Source organism: Emydura macquarii, unplaced genomic scaffold (assembly GCF_026122565.2).
Source record: "Emydura macquarii macquarii isolate MOO-44397 ecotype Brisbane River unplaced genomic scaffold, CSIRO-AGI_Emac_v2 contig_554, whole genome shotgun sequence".
In the NCBI taxonomy this organism is placed as follows: Eukaryota; Metazoa; Chordata; order Testudines; family Chelidae; genus Emydura; species Emydura macquarii.
Genome location: NW_027130691.1, coordinates 363,085 through 376,512, shown reverse-complemented (window position 1 = coordinate 376,512; position 13,428 = coordinate 363,085). Strand labels below are relative to the sequence as shown.

Sequence of the window (13,428 nt, the reverse complement as noted above, 5' to 3'; positions counted from 1 at the left end):
AGAGTAATAGCTACCTTTTATTTTAAGAAATGATGCTCCAACACCTTCACTGTCTCCTGAATTCTTCATATTGGTACCTTATGTGATCAAAGTGAGAGGATTCACATTGAATGTTTGGAGAAATTCCCCGTGAAATCTGTACTTCATGAAACCAGGTAATTACCACTGTTTCTGCATATGTACAATAGCCAAAGGTCTCAATGTTTTTATTGAATTGTCTTTTTTGTAGCCCATAATGTAGGTGCATAAAATACAATATTTTACAGTGTCTTATGACATTCCAGCAAGATGTATTCCATCAAGCTGCCTGTGAATACAGTCCTTAACACTATTTTTCTCTATATAATATATGGGGCCATTTGAGTATAATTCCCACACATGTGAAATGTAACATGCACTCTAAAACTCATTGCAGAGCTGTCTTCTTTCACACTGTTCTCTTTCCTGCTCTTTGATTCTTCCTCCAAAATTAAGCTGTTGAAATTCTCGCTTGATTTCCAGAAAAGATTTGTTTTTTGTCTCAGGAATAACAAAGAAGATGAAACTGGCAACCAACAAGCTTTCCAGTAAAAACACCACAAAACAATACTGCTTCAGTCCATTCTAAAAATAAAATACAGGATGTTTGAGATTAATAAAAAAATCATGGCACATATTACCTAATTAATTTTAGAAAATTCTAACTCAGATAGTTTTGGCAGTCACCCTAACATTGCCAAATACAGGTTTTCAGTGAAAGGGTGAACTGAAGCTCCCCCACTCCAGTGGGGCAGATGGGCTCCTGGAAGGGAGCTGCCAGCAGAGCTCCCCATACTACTCCTCTTAGATCAGTGGAAGCGGTCCCACTGAGGATCACTGACCCCACGAGGATAGTGTGGACATGAGCCACCACAGTAATTACTGTAGGGGATGTAAGTCAACTTAATATAGGTTGACTTATGTTTCAGTATAGACATAGACATACCCTGAGGCATGGTACCAACTTTTAGGTGCCTGGAGAATCATAGGAACAACACTATGAGCCACAAAGCTGAGTTAAGCATCCAGGCTCCCTATACAATGAAAGGGGAGAGTCAAGTGCCTTAAAATGCCTTTCACAAAAGCCAGCACCCTAGGCAGCTCCCTGCCTAACCTAGCCAATAAGAAATGCAATGTGCTGGGCCTTGCCCCTTTCTCAGATACAGCACCCAAGTCCAGCCTGCAGGGACGTGCCTAGCTTTACTAGCAATCCACAACAGGCACCCTTCTCCTGGCTTATGTGCCTACATAGTTTCTTGCAGGAATGAGTTTGGTGTCTGCCTTGCTCCACACAAAATGAGGAGCCCACTGGCTACAGCACATACCTGGGATGGAGGAGACCTTTGATTCAGTTTGCCCCTCCCTGAAAGAAGGGATTTGAACAGGGGTCTCCTACCTTTCGGAAGAATGCACTAACCACTGAACTACAGGATATCATGAGGTAGGGTTCCTCAGTCTTGCCTGATGAAACTGATCCACTGTGGATTAAATGATGAAAGAGTGATTGGGCCAAAATGTGAGAGAATGATTCTGTAGTCCAGTGATTCAGGCACCTACCTAGGAGGTAGGAGACCATATGTCATGACCCCTTCTCCAAATGACACTTTCATTATTTATCCATAGGGGAACAGCTTCAATAGGGGAGTCTGATGGAGACTCTCCCCCATCAGACTATCTGATAGCTCAGTGGTTCGAGCCCTCTCCTTAGAGGTGGTATGAGAGACCCCCCTCATCAAATCCTTCCCTCCCCCACTGCTACAGAAGGAGGGGAATTGAATCTGGGTCTCCCAAAGCCCAGGTGAGTGTTCTACCCAGTGGGCTATAAGGTGGGTACCACCATGACCACCTCTATAAACAGGACTTAGGTGCCTAAGTAGCTTCATAGAGTCCACCCTATGTAAATATTTATTCTGAGAACACGTCAATTATTTGACATTTTTTAGGGTGATACGCAAAGGAGTTTCTCAGTTCAGGAGCCTTTTTCAGCAATCATTCTATATATTGAATTTCTTTGCAAGAGCAAGTGAAGCAACTGGAATGATTAGACCAGAAATGGAATTTGGCAACATGTATGGTCTTCACCAAAATAATCTCTCTCTTGACCAAAAACATTTTCCATTATAAGCGATTGCCCCCAGCTGAATTTGGCCAGTTAGCGGTGTGGCCTCAAACAAGAAGTAAAGCATTCGTTACAGGAGTTACCTCTTTCTGACCTAACAAGATAAGCAATAAAGAGATGCTGACAGGAGATGTGAGCTGTGAATCTCAAAACTTGGTGAGAATTCTTTATATTTTTTCTGCAATTTTTTTCTGCTCATAAATCTAACCTGGAGATTAGTCCTCCCTATGCAGTCTGACAACATTCTATTTATTTTATTGTCTTCTGTTGTGTGTTTTAGTACTGTTTGTAGATATCTAAAATAAACTAGCCTATTAAGAGTGACTGACTCTAATAATACTTCTGTTGAAGAAGACTTTTCACTCATTTTAAGTCTAAATGCGAAGTTCTTTATTGTATAAAGAAGAGCAACTTCTGTACCTAGGAAAATCTCTCTGAAAGAAGGGCAAATGGAGATGAGGCAACTGAGAGAAGATAGTATATGTAATGGATACGTACCACTATAAAGGGAAAGAGCATTCCTATTGCGAAGAAGCTCAGCCAGCTGACAGATCCTGCTATCATGTAAGCAGCGGGCCGTGAAGACTGTGTAAATAATTCAGCAGTCAAAGTATTTGTTATACCACCTGGGGATCAATTTCAGAAACAATAGGTTCTTATGATAATTGTGCATTTTCAGGGCAAGTTTCAAGCAAGACAAAGAAAATAGTTGCCTTTGAATATGCCATTAACAGACCTGGATGTAAAATATAGATATAGAGAGATCTATATATATATTACCGTTGTTAGCCAAATATTTTTTTTCTTAGACACTTTGGTCCAGATTCTGATAACCCCACTCATAGAAAGGGTACCCTTTTACATAAGTGATCTTATTGATTTCAAGGGGACTGCTCAGGAAGTAAGGTATAACTTAACATGAGTAAGGGTGCATTCAAAGCACAATAACAACAAGCCTCATACTTGCTTCCTATGTGGTTTGGGTACACCAAGATACCAGAATCAAGACCACCTTATACCAGAATAAGACCACTCTTATACTTATGGTCCTGAAGAGAGAGGAGCATACAGTGAAGAATGCAATGTATTGGTCATATTGTCCTATGCCATTCTATGCATCTGTGTTCTCTTAGCCAAAGCATCGGCATTCCTATGGGAGATATTAGCTGTCTTGATTACACTACACACAATATTGGCACTGTTTTAGAGATACATTTTAGACAATTTTTTAAAACAAAAGTTTACTAATATGCAATACCTGGACCCAACCCAAAGCTCAAGATGAAAGCAAATATAGATGCCATGCTCAAATAAGGCACCCAGGGGTACAGCTCCTGAAAAAAGAGCATGAAAAAGTACTTGGTTCAGATTTCAGTCATGTCATAACATTAACAGTCAAAAGTGTTTAGCATTTGAACCCATAAATGACCCTCTGAATAAATAATTGAAAATTAACCATTGATTCCGAGTAATAATAGCTTTCAATAAATCAGACTAGGGTCTTCAAAGAATGAGAAAGTAATGAATATTTAAGTTAATCACTGCTTCATATACTACACTTTATATCTAAAAAAAATTTGTTTTAAATCCCATAGTGAGTCATGTTTTCTTGTAAATAGTGACTAAGTGGAATTTGACCAGTCAGCCATTAATTGCTAGTAATAGCCAATTTCTCATTGTTATTACCTTAAAGCAAAAAAATACACTAGTCAATCAATTAAAGCTTAAGAGTCCCCCCATTGCTAGTAATACTGATAATTAGTAGATGCAAAACTTTCCTTTAAGTCTGTAATCAAGGTAAAATTCTGTATTATTACTACTTTAACATTAATATGGTTTTATCACTGTTTAACATCCTACAGTGGAGCCCGATGATCCCATGGACCAGTTAATTATCTAAATGTCATTACACACATAAATAGTGTGTACAAACTTCCTAGGCCCAAATAATGAAATAAGTTATTTACATTCAAAGATCAAAGGTTAGTGCGATAGTGAAGCAGCAGACTTCTCAGAGACATATGAATGCATGTAGCTATATAAAATCAATGTTCTACTGTATGTATTTTTGATGTTACACCAGCAATGAAGGGAAGATTGGAAGCTATCTTAACGGGTGAAGTTAATATGAGTACTTTAGCTGTGAACTCTTATACTTACAAGTGTCTGAGTTTCTTGTAAATTTAAACATAAAGCTGATTTGGCTGGCTTTTTAGTATTTCTTTTTATAATTACAACATTCTTATAAGATGTTTACAACTAAGAGACTGAAATGGACTCTTAAGCTTATCTTTAGGGAGTATTTTATGTGGGAATTATTACTGATTTCATGTTAGAAAATATATCTTTTCATTATTTAATCCTGCCAGCATTAGACACAAAGCTTCAGAATGTAGATGCAGGACCAAATCTTGGATGGTAGCATTGTCATTTGAAAATACACTATTAGGTGCCTGGAACAAATTCAGAACTCTTGGGAATCCTTCAGTCACTGCAATCAGAGGTTATTGGCTGTTAATCACTGGAAGCAGCTGCTGTAATTCAGAACAAGGACAATCTGTACTAAATAGCAAACTTCACTGCTGTCCATTTAATGGTTTCTGAAAGGCTGCTGTAGAATAACCTGACATCTTATTGCTCTAACACCATGAGCTTTTGGCCAATATCTCAAAAGTGATTAGTGATTTTGCATTCCTCAGGTTTTGAATGCTCAATTTGAAACAACTAACAAGGGTCTGATCTTCAAAGGAGAAGAACAGATCACTTTCTGAAAATCAGCTACCTTTAGTGATTTGAGGTGCCCAAGCTGAGACAATCATTTTTTTTAAAGTTTGGCCATGTGACCTGCATTGTTGTTTAAAGTGTATACTCTGACTGCAAAGAGAGGATGTTCTCCAATGTTAAAAGCTCTGCTGCTCTCTAATCTCACAAATTTTCAAACAGAGACAATATTGCATTTCACAGTGCACATGAGCGCTTCTTGATACCTGATATGTCAGGGAAAATGTTAACACTATGCACCAAAAGCTCATCAGGGTGTATCCTCCAATGATGAGAAATCTTCTTCCCATGTAATCAATCAGCAAACCCTGTGGACAGAATATCACCTTCTCAGTTGCAACACTGACACCACATTTCCACATCTCTCTTTCTACCACAAAAAATAACATTTATGTTGACCTAGGGTAGAAGTAGAATTTGTCACTTACGCAAGTAAGGGCTGTGAGGCATTCACAAGCTCCAGTGCCCAGGGTAACATATGGAATCTTTTCTGCAGGGATCCCAGCTTGTTTAAAAATGTAACTTGCATAGAAGTATATCTACAAGAAAATATCAATAGACCTGTACCAGTGTACTTGGGCAGTGAAATAATCAATAAGAGGAAAAGTCAAGCTTATACACCAAGCAGCCTTTGTGTAAATTGCATATTGTAACTTACTAAATTAAAACAAAAAGTGAAATCTATCAATCAATGTGTAAGAAAATGTATTGCTAACAAAACCAAATTTGATAGTGGGACATGTTCTTGTGAACGCTACAAGAAAGAGTTTATGTGTGAGACATGATATACTCCAGGGCAGTGGTTCCCCACCTGCAGCCACGGGCCACTCTTTCTGCTGGCTGCAGAAGGGAGCCGCTGCCTAAGTACCCAGGCGGAGCACGTTGCCCGTGCAGGCTCCTTGCTGCTGCCAAGGGGATGGGAGATCCGCACTCCCCACCTCCTGGCTGTAGCAGGGAGCATGGCAAAGTGCTCTGCCTGGGTTCTTGGGTGCTGAGGTCCCTGCTGGAGACGGAGGGGAACACTGATCTCCCATCTCCCTGGTTGCAGAAGGGAGCTGCTGCTTAGGGACCCAGGTGGAGTGCATGTTTCCTTGCTGCAGTCAGGGGGATGGGAGATCCTCCTTGCTGAATTTCTTCCCTCACTGCAGTGGGAGGGGAAGGGGGCTGCTGGCAGAGACTGGTGGCCCTTCCGGGTTGTAAAAATGATATTTGTGTCCCTCGAGCCTAAAAGGTTGGGAACCACTGCTCTGGGGTGTGTAAGAGATCACATAAAGTATCCAGCCTGCACTACTTCATGTAGAGTTGTAGTGAGGCGGGGCTAAGGCTGAGACATAGTGGGAGAGTGCTTATTCTGGAATCTGAGTTCCAACCCAGCTCTAAGAGGCAAATGGAATTCCTCTTACTGTGTTAACCTAGCACTGGAAGTAGATCGCAACTTAACAAAAATACATCCAAAGCATAAACCCAAACCCAAAAGTAATTTGTCCAAGAAAAAAAAACCAAGAGATTCAGTCATCAGAAGTGAAGCAAAGCACAATAACTTAAGTTTTTCTGTTTATGCAGCATGGGAGGAGATGATGGAGATTTAATCATTTTGTAAGATGGTGAAGACATAAAGACAAGCATTAATAGGGCTCTTGCTCCAGGAAGCCTACATATTATGCTGACTTTGGGCAGAGAGGGTTAAAAAACAAAATAAAACAAAATAGCCCTCTACTCTATGGTTCAAATTTGATATTAATATCTCCTGCTGTTTTTAGTTGAATCAAGCTTTTACATATCACCATCAGTAAAATAAAGATCCGCTTCCTTCTATATCCCATGTTTCTGCCAGTTTCTAGACAGAATTACCTGATTTTAATGAAGATCAAAGTCAGCTAGAAATTAGACAGACAGAACTTTAAAACAAATTGTTTGCATTCTGAATAGTGAGCAATTCATACTTACAGCGTTTATCCCACTGAGCTGCTGGCCCATAGTCATCACAATCACAATAATAAGCTGCCACTTGACACTGCGATCACCGAATAGTTGCCACGGCTTCTTGGGTTTCTCCCCATGCAAGGCAAAATGTTCTCTCTGTATATCGTCCATCTCCTCTTGGTAGTGCAAAGGGCCATGAAAACGCTTCAAAGCTAATGAGAAAAATAGACGTGATATCTCCATATGCCTCCTACCATGCTTCCAAAATGACGTTAGCCTCTGAAAATGCATCTACTCTCCTCTGTGAGCTGATTTTTGCAGGGGTATAAACAGAAACTGTGATTTTCAAGGAGCATAGAGAGAGAAGCCATTAATTTGGTCTTTGGGCTGTTGAGTAGGGGTTGGTGTCCCTTTTTCTTTTTGAATTATTTTATTGCTTATGGATGGAGAGAGACTTAATTGAACTGTTTACACAAGAAGCATAACCCATATTTTAAAGTGTTTTCCTATTAGAAACATTAGGCTCCCACTTCAATCTATGAATGAAAACAAAGTCTTCTAAATAGCTGAAAGGGAAGTACTGAGTACTTCACATCTCTTGTTATGCCGATAGTTATGTTGTTATGCCAATTGAATATGTTGAATGGACTAAAGTAAAGAGACAGAAGGTGGGTGGGGTAATATCTTTTATTGCACCCACTTCTGTTGGTGAGAGAGACAAGCTTTCAAGCCACAAACAGCTCTTCTTCATGTCTGAGAAAGATACTCCAAGTCTCACAGCAAAAAACAAGGTGGAATACATTGCTCAGCATAAGTAGTTAGTACATATTCTAAATGACCATTCACATTCAAGGTAAAGGGTCCCGTTAACACCTCTGCAATGAAGAGTGTTCACCCACAGGTGATAGGAAAAACGAGAGTTCTGTAGCACTTCAAAGACTAACAAATTTAATTTCTGCAGGCATAAGCTTTCATGGGCTCCAGCCCACTTCCTCAGATGCAAGTGATAGAGATATACAGGAGGCAACATATACATATCCAAGGGAAATGGCAACAATGGGGGGTGGAGTGGATGAAAGCAGGGTACTTGAGGCCTAATTACAACCATTGAGTAGGAGGTGATAATGGACGACAACTAGGGATGTATGGTCAGAAGGGGTTTTATTTCTGTATTGAAGCAGGTTCTCTAGAGGTATTTGGGTGGCCTGTTCCATGATGTGATCTACTTCTCTGATGGAGTGTCCTTGTTTGGTGAAGGCAATTTTAAAAGTGTTCAGGTGTGTATCCCAGACTTTCTCCTTGGAGCATATTCTATAGTATCTGAGTGCTTGGCTGTAGATAACAGATTTCTTGGTGTGTTTAGGGTGATTACTGGATCTATGACAATAAGTGTGATAATCCATCATTTTCTTGTATCTATTTGTCTGTAGTACTGAAGCTGATTGTGGTGTCTAGGAAGTTGATGTTAGTGTGGGAAGTTCCAGAGAGAGTTAATGGACAGGTGGTAGTTGTTGAAATTGTGGTGGAAATCTATGAGGAAGTTTAAGTCGTCTGTCCAGAGAATGGAAATATCATTGATGTATCTCCAATATATCATTGGTTTTGTGGTGCGTTTATCCAGAAATTCTTCTTCAAGGTAGCCCATGATGAGGTTGGTATATTGGGAGCAATCCAAGTACCCAGGGTTTAGACAGAGTGTTTGTTGTTGAATGTAAATTGTTATGCATGAGGATGAAATGGATGAGTTTGGCAATGTGTTTGGGGTGGATATCTGAGTGTTATCCATTGTCTTTTAAATATTTGAGGGAGGCAACTATGCCATCATTATGAGGCAGCAAAGTGACATCCATGGTGGCAAGGATGGTATTCTGCGGTAGGTTGTTAATATTGTAGAGTCTGAGAAGGAAATCAGTTGTGTCCTAAAGGAGGCTGGCCCTTTGTGTGGTTAGTGCCTTGAGGATGGTGTCTATGAGTTCCATTATTCCTTCAGTAAGAGTGCCATGGCCAGATACGATGGGTCTGTCTGGGTTCCCTTGTTTGTGTATCTTGCGAGGCATGTAGAAGGTCCTTGGGATGGGTTTCGTGGGGATGAGTTTGTAAAGTTTCTCTTGGAGTTGTTTGGGAAAGAATTTGTTGAGTTCCTGGGTAAATTGTGGTGTGAGGTCTTCTTTGAGTTCTTTATAATAGGTGATGTTGGAGAGTTGTCAGTTAGCCTCATTAACATAGTCAACACGGTTAAGGACTATCATGGTGCCCACTTTGTCTGCTGGTTTGATCTCTGGTGATTAGATTTCAGGGACTATATGGCTGTTCTCTTGGCGGTGGACAGATTATGCTGGATGTGATATTTGTTAAGGATTTCGCAGTTAATTTTTTTCCTGAAGCAATCAATGTAATGATCAAGAGTGTAGTTTAATCACCTCTCTGGTGTCCAATCAGATAGTTCTTTTTTCTTACGATTGTCAGTGGGACATTGTAAATGGGAGTGGTGTTGTCATTGTCGAAAGAATTCTTTCAGGCAGAGACAGTAGAGGAACTCTTCTAGTTCTCCACATGTTAGTACGGTATCCGGTTCTGTGGGGAGGAGAAGTTCAGTCCCTTAGTGTACAGATAATTCAGCTCCAGTGAGGAGTAGTCTTGATAAATTGATTGGGTGCTGTGTAGTGTCCACGTAGTGGGTACTCGTGCCATGGTTTCTCCCAGAGGTGATATTCTGTGGGTTGTGAAGTAGTTGTAGTTGATTCCAGTTTTTGTTTTTGTGTTGGATGCTGTTGTCAGGTTTTTTTATAGTTGTTTTGGATTTCTAACATGATTTCTAGGTAATTTTCCTGGTGTACTTGTGGCATACATAATCCTTTGCACAAAATCCCCCAATAACAATTATGTAGGTGAAACCAGACAATCACTATCACTATGCTCTTAAATGAACTCACACAGAAAATGATAAAAGACAAAACCACTCTATTACCTGTGGGTGAACACTTTACACCAGCGGTTCTCAACCTTTTTTTACAGAGTACCACTCGGGTCAGGTACAGTCGGGTCAAGTACCCCTTCACCTAACTGTACCTGGCCAGAGTGGGACTCAGTAAAATTGCGGGTTTGCGTGAGGGATCGATGCCCTCTGCGGAAACCCTGCCGCGGTTTCACATTTTTTGGCGGCAGAGAGGATGGTGCTTTCGGCGGCGGCGCGGTTTCTCGGCGGCGGAAAATGCGTTTCACGGCAGGGGAGGCTTTAATTCAGCGGCAAAAAGTTTTTTGACCGGAGGCGGGGGAAGAGATTCGGCGGCGGCACAGTTTCCCGGCGGCGGAAGGGGGGGGATTCGGCGGCAGCGGGGTTTTTCGGCGGCGGCAAGGGGGGGGGAATCAGCGGCGGCGGGGGGGGATTCGGCGGTGGCAGGGTTTAGCGACAGCGGCGGGGGGGGGATTCGGTGGCAGCGGGGTTTTTCGGTGGCGGTGGGAGGGGGGATTCGGCGGCAGCGGGGTTTTTCGGCGGCGGCAGGGGACGGGGATTCGGCGGCAGCGGGGTTTGGCGGCGGGGGGGGGGGGATTCAGCGGCAACGGGGTTTTTCGGCGGCGGCAGGGGGGGGAATCGGCGGCGCGTTTTCCATCGCGTACCACCGAGCCGTCTTCCGCGTACCACCGGTGGTACGCGTACCACCGGTTGAGAACCCCTGCTTTACACAAAGCGATCACTCTATGTCTGACCTATCAGTCCTCATCCTTTCAAAAGAGGAGCCTGGGAGCTTAAATTCATAACTCTGCTAAACACTACAAATCATTAACTGAACAGAGATGCTGGCTTATTACAACTATCCGTGATAAACCACTAACTGCCTCTTTTTGTGCTATGTCTGCAGAGGTGGTAAGGGCCACTCTACCTTGAATGTGAATCGTCACTTAGCACATATTCTAACTACTTATGCTAAACAATTTGTTCCACTTTGCATTTTGCTGTGATGCTTGGAGTACCTCTCCCATCCCAGACCTGAAGAAAAGCTGTGTGGCCTGTCTCTCTCTCCAACAGAAATTGGTCTAATAAAAGATATTATCTCACCCACCTTGTCTCTCTAATATCCTGGGACCAACATGGCTACAACTACATTGCATAAAGTAAAGCGAACAGATAATTCTTCTGAAGTAATATAAATACCATCAAGAGTTGTTAGGTAGCTAGACAGAAAGTTCTGTACAAAAACTCATGCTCATCTCAGAGTCTAGAAGATCAATTTATTTGGATTCCTCAATATTAAATATGCCATCAAGTGAAATGTTGCCTATGGAAGTGGAAGGGATGGAATGATCAGGGAGGGAAGAGATTCTCTTTAATATGTCATCATTGAAACATAAGTAATAATCTGTTCCAGCCTTCCCTGCATTCAGGAGCAATTTCTGTTCCTCCTCAGAGCCCCAAATACCAGCAAATGACAATCAGTGATTATGGCATTAAAAACAACTGAAAGGAAAATACCTGACCTTAATAAGAAAACTATAACCTTTTTTTATGCTAATACCTTTGCTTTTAATGGAGCACAAAATGCACAATTTGAAGAAAGTACTGAAGCTCTTTGGCCTAGAGTTATTCTTCTACAGTGTTTAAATTCATAGGTTCACTATCAGATGCTTCAAGTGAAGAAACTGAGGGAAAATTAAAGGAGGAGCTAAAAATTTTCATTTTCCTGTTCAGACACTGCAAATATGAAAAAAATAAGATAACTCAATGAAAACTTCTGAAGTATGCAGTTTCTGCAAACTAATTATGCCTCCGTGGGAAAGAAACAACAACTAACCAGTCCTAAAGGGCATTATAAAATTTAAAAAATTCTTCTGCAACCACCATCAACCTCATTGTTTGAAGAGAGGTTTGGTGCCACAGCTTCCCAATGGTACTTCAGTGAAACTCACAGGAAAATTGCGTCTCTCTAGATTTGTTTCCAACTAACACTGGAAATACAAATTTGCACAGAGAATTAGGAGGCTTTGGGTCAAACATAGCACACATTTTACACAACAAAGGACGACGCAGAGAAGAGTTATAATTACAAAAACAATAAGGCTTCAAGAGGTGTCACAGTTTCCATGAAAATCTAGCTGAGTTAAATAACAAACAACTGGCACCACACAAGAAAAAATGTAGAGAAACAATTCAACAAAGCTATGGAATCTGATATTTAGCCGATTGGATTTTTCCCAAATACAAAGGTCTTAATTTGATCCCAGAACAGGAATAAGAAGCTGATGGAATGTAATCCTTTGTTCCTTGCTTCTCTTTTAACATTTTAAACTGAAGATCCAGATTTCAGTATCCTTTACAAACACAAATGTGGGGCTGTGTCACAGACATTGCATCAGAATGGTGGAACAATGTGGAATTAAAGCCATGGAAGATGGTACAGACAACTCCTGGATTTTATAAATTTGTAAAAAGATCTGTACTCCTGCCCAGCCTGTTCAGCATCAGTTGAGCATGTTTTGAACACATGGGATTGATTGAGCTGACACTGCATAACCAGCTTGGTGCTGAAAAATCCAATGAGTTGGTAAAAATGTATAAAAGAGAGAGTGGGTAAGTCCAAATGGCTAGTAGCCTAAAGCTATTGTGTTAGTGTTCCTCTCACAGAATTGCAACCTTTTGATTTTGGATACTCAGTATCTTTTTTATATTTGTTTTAAAAAATAATTAGATAGGGCTAGATTCTGATATCCTTACCTTGGCTAGTATCCAACTCCTTACATGGTCCCATTATTTCAGTGGGACTTCTTGAGAAGTAAAGTACTACCCATGGTGAGATATCAGAATCTGGTCGGTGTCTCTGTTAGGTGTTTCATTATTTAAAACCTCTATGGTTTTTTTTTTAATTATTTGTTTTCTTTCAGAGTAAAGAGCTGGCTTTTTGCCAGCAGGCTGAGGAAAATCATAACAACCTTGGGCTTCTGCTTCTGCCACGTTCATGTTATGATGTGTGGGGGATGCTCTAATGAGCGTAGCTAGTGTGTAGCTGGCTCAGAAGGAAGCTCTGTGAACACTTGGCTCCTGTTCTATTAGGAGTTTTTCATCACTCACTGGAATTTGAACAAAAAGGAGAACAGGGTGCTGTCTACTTTAGAAGAGCTACAGCTAACAATTCGGAGCCCCTGTACTTCTCTCACACATGAGATGCCAGCAGAAAAAAAGATATTTAAAACCTGCTGCAGGAACTCTCACTGGCTGCCGGATGGCACAGGTAACCAAGACTAGAATTTGTCTGTGTACTGTAATGGCACGCTAAACTGTATTATACCATTCAGCCACTAGGTGGCAGTGTGTGTCTTCCGGGCAAAACAGCAGCCGTGATTGTTCCCCAGGAGGTTGGGGAGGCAGGCAGACAATCAGAGGGATCTCCAGGTCAAAGGATTGTTTCTCAGGTCACCACAGACTGGCTCCCGCCCCAGCCAATTCCCATTATCTGGAAGATCTGGCAACACCAGTCCTGCCATGAACCCATCTCCTTTGCTTGCCTGTAAGCCGGGCACCTCCTGCCTCTCCTTCCTGCCAGTTCCTAACCCCCTCGCCTAGGCACTGCCCAAACCCCCCTTCAGGCGACAGT

General features: G+C 41.4%; 1 protein-coding gene across 1 annotated transcript in view; it reads right to left on the bottom strand.

Moving 5' to 3' along the window:
- Window positions 1-202: 202 nt before the first annotated feature.
- The window catches only part of LOC137147383 (solute carrier family 2, facilitated glucose transporter member 11-like), a 25,435-nt gene continuing 12,209 nt past the window's right edge, over window positions 203-13,428 (bottom strand). Inside the window, exons 7-12 of the mRNA XM_067539393.1 lie at window positions 6,866-7,053; window positions 5,347-5,457; window positions 5,125-5,226; window positions 3,396-3,471; window positions 2,636-2,763; window positions 203-603 (exon numbers count right to left, since the gene is read on the bottom strand). Of these exons, the coding sequence (XP_067395494.1) occupies window positions 400-603; window positions 2,636-2,763; window positions 3,396-3,471; window positions 5,125-5,226; window positions 5,347-5,457; window positions 6,866-7,053 (809 nt within the window). The 3' untranslated portion in view covers window positions 203-399. The remainder of the gene's footprint in view (window positions 604-2,635; window positions 2,764-3,395; window positions 3,472-5,124; window positions 5,227-5,346; window positions 5,458-6,865; window positions 7,054-13,428) is intronic.